At 49.0% G+C, this 7,633-nt stretch overlaps 1 protein-coding gene across 1 annotated transcript; it reads left to right on the forward strand.

Moving 5' to 3' along the window:
- Positions 1-2,838: 2,838 nt before the first annotated feature.
- On the forward strand, positions 2,839-3,213 carry LOC119107355 (uncharacterized). The gene is made up of 2 exons (XM_037230781.1): positions 2,839-2,988; positions 3,034-3,213. The coding sequence occupies exons 1-2, from the start codon at positions 2,839-2,841 to the stop codon at positions 3,211-3,213; spliced, it is 330 nt and encodes a 109-aa protein (XP_037086676.1).
- Positions 3,214-7,633: the final 4,420 nt, after the last annotated feature.

A 7,633-nucleotide genomic window follows, 5' to 3' on the forward strand; every position in this document is an offset into this window, starting at 1 on the left:
GCAGGCGTCTCTGGAAAATACAGATTATGACTTCCAAGAAGTTAAAGGAATTGGTGCTACATTGCCGCACGCCCGATGCGTAGAATTTGGTGTCTCCCGAAATTGAAAATTTGGGACCTTCGCAGTGACCCTGGAATTTGGTGCCCTGCGGAAAAAAGTTGGGTGGTTTCGAACAGTTTTGGTATCCCTTCACCATGACGTTTTCGTACCACGAATGGTTACCATAACCTCATGAAAAGTCTACGGGGTGAGTGGTATGGCCCATGCTCTTTCCCAGCGAGGCCATCAAATTTAGATAGGCCTGGAGCACTGCCATCATGCGGTTCAATGACGTCTCTTCTTCAGTCTCAGTGGCTGGTGCCTCGGGGAGGAGCCCAACAGACACTTAAAATCACTGCCTTCCTGCAGTCTCCTAGGGCGACCTCGGAGCGACACCGTTAGTGGGTACGTGCGGTGTCCACAATGACAAGCAGGTGCTGTGGCCAAATAGTGACTGGTTCTTCTTCAGGAAATGACCCATCTTTGAGTCAAAACCGGATGCCAAATAGGTATGTTAGCTTTTCGGAGCCTATGAAACATTTATGAAAATATATCACTAAACACAAACGTCCACCTGCTGTCTCGTGCTCGTCCTCAAGAGATAAGTTGTTCAAGATGCGTGTCAAAATACTCGTCGTTGAACACTACCGTGCCGTTTAACCAGTACAGCCTGATATACAGAAGGTGGTTAACTCAACCTAATAGTTGTATGCTTATAATACCAAAAAGCCATCAGCTAAAGAATTTCTTTCTTACATGAAGTCAAAAATATGACCACAGCGGCCCAAATGCACAAAATTCGTGAAGATATGTGCCTTGTAACTAGGATAAACAAGGTTCATGGACTTGCTCATCCCCTCCCCCCCCCCCCTAAATAAAAACGCAAAGCTCACCTGCTGCTATCACATAGTGACTGCAGCTTGGTTCAGGTCACATCCAAGTAATCCTGGATAATTTAGGTGCCCGCCAATAGCGTAGCCTCTCCGATAAAATGTGAAAATTCAGGATCGGTAGGCACGGACTTGAACATACTAGCGGTAAAGAGTACCACGGCAGGTCATCAAAGGGGTTTCTTCAACAGTGCAGGGTGTTCTTCGCAAGCGAGGAGAACGTTCAGAGAGAGAGAGAGAGAGAGAGAGAGAGAGAGAGAGGAGAGAGAGAGAGAGAGAGAGAGAGAGAGAGAGAGAGAGAGAGAGATAGAGAGAGAGAGAGAGAGAGAGAGAGAGAGAGAGAGAGAGAGAGAGGGAGAGAGGGGGAGAGAGAGAGAGGGAGAGAGAGAGAGAAGAGAGAGAAGAGAGAGAGAGAGGAGAGAGAGAGAGAGAGAGAGAGAGAGAGAGAGAGTTTGTATTCACGTGCTCTTGGTCCAACTTTGGTGACAAATTGACATGGCGTCTCATGATCCAGTACGTTTCGAACTACGAGGTGGGTTTTGAGAATTGATATGGGTGGTTACGTAAGCTTGCATCACGCGCTTACGCAATCGTTGTGCCATCATGCCATGGCAAAAGCCAATTAGGAATAAGGTAGCGTCGTTTCTTTCCAGATAGTTGTTGTTTTGTAGCTGGTAATTCGATAACATGAACATGTACCAAGTTTTCAGCTGTTTAATTTCGAGCTGAACGTCAATTTTCTTAAGATAGCCTTTGCACTTTTACTGTCTGCTGTTTAAAACCCACGTTTTGACCAATTCCATCCCAACCCGTATAATAAACAGATATGCTAATGCAGTCCACAAACAACGCAGTGAATTGGCTCTGGCTGTAAGATCCGCCGGATCGATCCAGCCCGCGTCGTAACCCATGGTGGGCTACAACAAATGGGATGGGTGGTTACATAGGCCTGTGCCATACGCTTATGTCATTTTTTTTCATTCACCGCGTACATTAGTGCATGTATGCAACATGATCTTCTTTGGCACGTTCTGAGTGTCATGTGTAGATCGTAATGCGCTTGAATTTTGACCCTCGCGTGCAAACAAGCGTCCGTACTTTATCAACGCTTGCAATCACTGGTGGTGACATGAGCCGTAAATTTCTCTTGAAGGCAGATGCATTCAGGATCAGGATGCAGGATCAGGATGCATTATCAATCCTTGCAATCATTGGAAGTCACATGGCTCTTAAGTCCCCTTGAAGGCATATGGATTCATGGTGGTTGATCTGGGGCAAAGGTAAACCACACATCTATCCGTTGGTGGATTGAGGCCACACTTAGTATAGACGTACAGCCGTTATCGCCAGCAGGCGCCGGCAACACTGAGGTGGCTGCATTTTCACATTGTGAAACAACACGCTGCCGATATGAACGTGATCGGTATGCATGAAGTACAATCAAGAAGGACCTGGGCGTCGCTAAATCTCAGGCGGGCGTGATGTAACAGATAATATCAAATAGGAGCGCGTGGTCAACCAGGCCGCATAAAAGCACGGCGACTCTGCTGAACGGTACAGTTGTCATCAGCAGGTCAGTCAGCTAAGATGAAGCTCCTCGTTGTAGCCGCTCTGGCCGTTCTGGTCGCCGCGGACAGGCGGAACTCTGGCGCCCAGTCCCAGTACGGTGCTCCCTCTGGCGCCCAGTCCCAGTACGGTGCTCCCTCTGGCGCCCAGTCCCAGTACGGTGCTCCCTCTGGCGCCCAGTCCCAGTACGGTGCTCCCTCTGGCGCCCAGTCCCAGTATGGATCGTCGTCTTCATCGTCTGGCTATGGCCTGCAGACACGCAGGAAACCATTCCAGCCGAGTCTGCAGCCTGCTTACGGCCAGCAATCCAACGGAGGTTATGGCCAGCAATCCAGCGGAGGTTATGGCCATGCAATCTAGCGGAGGCTACAGCCAGCAGTCCAACGGAGGCTACGGAGAGACCGGACCTCCTACGCCCTACTCGTTCAGCTACGACGTGCTGGATGTCCGTGGTAACGACTTTGGCGCGGCCGAGGAGTCCAACGGTGAGGAGGTGCAGGGCCAGTACAGCGTCGTGCTGCCCGACGGCCGGCTCCAGACCGTCTCCTACTCGGTTGAGGGAGACTCTGGCTTTGTGGCCGACGTCGAGTACGAGGGCGAGGCCAAGTTCCTCAACGCCTACGGCGAGGAGGAGGGTCGCAGCAACGTCAAGAGGGGACGTGGCCCGACCGGAGGTCAGGGTTACGGCTCCAGCCGCGGCCAGAAATACGGCAATTAGAGAAACTTCTAGAAAAGGCCGTCTGCTGCTATATGTTTGCTGTACCACGTTATGTGTACTGGGGATGGGGTGGGGTGCAGGTTTGAAACGAGATTGATGATAAATAAAGATGCATGATCCAGGTGTTCCGCCATTTATCTCCGACTAAGCGCTTTTTTCCATGGGAATCCCTTGAATTGGGATTTGCCATACATGCGTTAATGAGCTGAAGTAAATATGCACATGTGAGAGCGTACTAGAGAAGATCTCTCGTAACCCTTACGATAGGTTCTTTTGTTGAAAAGGCACGGAACGGAGCATTCGGAACCAGTTCGGTGATACACGTTTGCTTCGTTCATGTATATGCACCTGATTACATAGTTTGGTATTTGGTGGTTATTTTGCAGGTAATGGTGATCTATTGGCATCACGTATCTAGTATCAGAACACATGCGATGAAATGACATGGAATTACCACACCTTGATCCAACAAATTACAAGAAATCATAGGTGATCAAATGCACTGGCTTTGTACTGACGAAAGCCTCATGATTGTTTATGAAGACCTTCTATTCCACATGAGGATCATTTGACAGTGGTTTCCTCGTGATTGTGTGCTAAAATCGAAATAATCGCGTGGGATGAAATTTTTTACTTGTTCTTCGATCATTGTTCTTTAAATAACATGCATCAATAACAGATAACTGAGAAGGGATAGCAATTTTTTTAATTATAGCCACCTTCATGGACGCAGAAACTTCCCTGATGCCGCGCGTGGTGCAGTAATTGGCACATAGACCACAGTTCGGCTTAAGAATCCCATGCTGCAATTGTGTTGGAGGGCCCATCTGTCGGTACTGGGGGTCCTGACCGGCACCGGGCCGTTCATTGCCTCAAGGTGGGTAATCATCATAAGCTATCATGCGTCCTTTCATTCTCAGGGAAGCCCGACCGAAGCAAGGGGTCCTCTGTCATTCGAGGCCCGTCCCCGTCCCTGTTGAGCAAATTTTTCCCCTGACCTACTCGAAACCCCTTGCTGACACCGGGACATCCTGTTAGGCACTGCAGGTTCCTGAACGAAACAAGAGCTCCACTTTGCTGCAGGGGCCCGACCAATGCAAATCGCGGGCCTGGCCTTATCTCTGTCTGAGAAATGGTCCGCCAGAGCTCAGACCGACACGGGACCAAGTGATGTACGGCGAAAATGGAGGAACGCTCTGTCTCAGGAGTCCCAAATCGGTACAAGATACGCTCTATGCGATCTAACTGAGATCACGGTCCCACGGGCGGGGTCCTTAATATGACCTACAGTCAGCCCTCTGACCCTTCAGCATTCCGATTGCCCCTTGATCTTCGGTCTCATGAGAACCCTCGGCCCTCTTTGGGCCCCGCAAATACCGCTCCTGGCCGAATCGGAGTCACTTGCCGCCACAGGATCCATGTTAGACGCTGTGACGCCTGATGGACACAGGGGCCCCTCATTGTGTCAGGGATCCCGGACATTGCTAATCGCGGGCCCCGGCCTCCACACTGCTTGGGTCGCAAAGGCTCACACGGATATGGAGCCGGCTGGTTGGCCCCGTGGCCTAGGTTCAAGACTGGGGTCCTGGGTTCCGGGGTCCTCAGATGGTGCAAGAGTCAATGAATAAATCAAAAAGACATTCCGGTACTTCGGTCAAATTCCAGCAGCACATAATTAGCAAACTGCTCTGCCGAAAATCATTGCCGAAATGTAAAAATGAATTCATCGTCTTCCATCTCGGATATGATAACGATGACTACGCGGGCAACTTAGTGATACAAATTATGTAACTGAGTGTTGAGCATGCGCGCTTGCAAATCAGCAACGAAATGCTCCATGTCAGGCGTCGCAGTCTCCTGAACTCGCGGCGTCAGCCCCGCGGCTAACATAAAGCTGTGGCCAACGAGTGGATGAAAATGATGACGCATTTCCAAGAAGTACCGTTTAACGCTTCAGCACATCCAATCGTACATTTAGAAGGTAGTCTAACCGTATGTTTCACTTATGCGATTTTTAGATGGATGGTAATCACGGATAAGCCTTTACAGCGCCGCGAAATAGTGCTGGAACCTGGCGTTGGAACTGGAAGCGTAAAGGTAGAACCTCTGTTTTTGTGTTGCTGTGGCTGTTTATCTAGCTCTACTCTCAAGATAGATACATTGAGTCGCGAAAACAATGTAGGATGTTATTATGAGCTTCGCCCAAGCATTTTTGATTTTCTACATCCTTGCTGAGCAACGCCAATGCTCAAATTTTGCTGAATTCTTTCGTCCTTTTTTCATTTCCCTATGCTTACAGCGACCACTGCTCCAGACAACAACATCCAGGCGAGCATAACACATGCATAACAGTGCTCTGTGTGGAAGCTCTATTCTCCATTGACTCAAAATTACAGACTGTCGGAAAACGGCGCCGGATGTCACACAAGGAACCAAGTACTACTTTGGAGACGGCATGCAATGGTTCAGTTCAGGGCTGGTCCTCTGAGCGAACGAGCCCTGCGCTGCCAGCCGCGATTGCCTTCGATTTGCAAAATATAATGCCCAGAGGACAGTATCGCGCCAAATCACAAAAGCGCGCGCCGCGTGAGTGGTCAGCCCTCGGCCCTCCCTGTTAAGCAAGGCACCGCAGTAACGCCGAAAGCCCAGTGTTAACGGGGATCGCGCCCATACCGGCCTAGATTCGGTGGCCCGAGGCTTAGTAGCGACCCAGTGACGCCCTCCACTGTGACGTGACCGCCACCGGGACCACCCCCGATCACGACCAGAGGATTACCCCAGAATATTCGAAACGACCCAGTCTGTATCAACACGCCGTGCTATCCGTTTCATGCAGGGCAATTCTATGCGACACGACCGGGTATATCTGGGTGGCGACATGCAGCGTGTTTTAATAACCGTTGCCCGCAGTACGCCGCGCGTGATTCGGGTGTCCTTGATCGAGGTGTCTCGACGTAGAAGCAGCGTGCAAGAGAAGCATATCTTGTAATGAGTATTATGCATAATGCGCAATGGGCAATAGGTACGCATTTCGTACACAATTGCCTCGGTATTTTCATATTGCTTTAGCATTTACAACACCGCGGACTCACGACGCGATGGTGTAATCTCGATTGCTCATGATGCTGTAATCGTTAATTCCATTCAGCAAATTTATCTTCAAATCGCACGGGTGTATTTTGCTGGTCAGGAGCTGAACGGCCTTTCGTCCCAGCCCAGGGTGCCTAGCAACTGCTCTTCTTGCGATATGGGAGCCGGGATGTTCTGGTCGATCTGGAGACCCTTAGAAGGATACATCATGCGCCGGTCCTACCCCTGATGCGGCAGGCGACACCTAGCACGGGATCGACGCAGGAACACGTCACTGACGCAAAAGGATCCCCTACTGGCACGTAGGATCGGCGGGCAATTTTGAATTTACTACTGATATTCGTTTTGATAAAGGCGAATGGCTGAAATATCAATCCATCCGCCTTTCTATTTTTGTGATTTTTTACGAGAAGTAAAGTAATAAGTACTGTTTTATCTAAAGGCTAATGATACTCCGCAATAAAGGTTTCGTGGTGCCCCTTTCGCGAAAGGGGCCGATCCTAGTTTGGTCCGGATGGAAAGCAAGGAAAGCATGGTGGAGAAATCTTCAAATGAAGGGCCCTCTCAACGGCCTACTTGCACTTGTTGGCTACAGTGAACAAATATTTTGATGCTGAGAAATGAAGGTTATGGTGTCCCTCTGCCGACTGGGCCGATCCTTGATTTCGTCAATCGCGCGCCATTGTGATTGTAATTTCTCTGAAATTTGCCGTCCATTAGATACAAAGGTTTTGAGCCCTTTGAGGTGCCCCCTGGAAGTAGGCGTCTCTGGAAAATACAGAAATCAGACTCCCAAAAAATGATAGAAATCGGTGCCACTTTGCCGAACGTCCGAACCGTGGAATTCGGTGTCTCCCGAAACTGAAAATGTGGGGCCCTTTGCGATGACCAATCGCAGCCAGAGATTTGGTAGGCGGGGCACAGGGTTGACAAAGGGCCCCCTGATATGAAAGGCACCCCCAAAAAATGCTGGATATGACCCGCTTGTTATTGAGGACATGTTTTTCTCATATATAATATATATAATATATATATATATATATATATATATATATATATATATATATATATATATATATATATATATATATATGTGTGTGTGTGTGTGTGTGTGTGTGTGTGTGTGTGTGTGTGTGTGTGTGTGTGTGTGTGTGTGTGTGTGTGTGTGTGTGTGTGTGTGTGTGTGTGTACATATATTACACATTTTTAACTCCTATAACTGAAATGTAGGCCAGATGCTACGACGAGATCAATTCTGCCGTAAACGTACAGTAAATAAGCTCACTAAGTCTTGCGTTAAATGACTGCATGAAATAAATCGCTGGCGCTC

Source organism: Pollicipes pollicipes, unplaced genomic scaffold (assembly GCF_011947565.3).
Source record: "Pollicipes pollicipes isolate AB1234 unplaced genomic scaffold, Ppol_2.1 Scaffold_6686;HRSCAF=7923_pilon_pilon_pilon, whole genome shotgun sequence".
Taxonomy (NCBI): domain Eukaryota; kingdom Metazoa; phylum Arthropoda; class Thecostraca; order Pollicipedomorpha; family Pollicipedidae; genus Pollicipes; species Pollicipes pollicipes.

Bases quoted from the DNA above. Each gene is read 5' to 3' on its own strand.
- LOC119107355 (XM_037230781.1), top strand. From the start codon at position 2,839: ATGGCCATGCAATCTAGCGGAGGCTACAGCCAGCAGTCCAACGGAGGC. The intron at 2,989-3,033 runs GTGCAGGGCCAG...GGCCGGCTCCAG, and splicing joins AGGAGTCCAACGGTGAGGAG to ACCGTCTCCTACTCGGTTGA.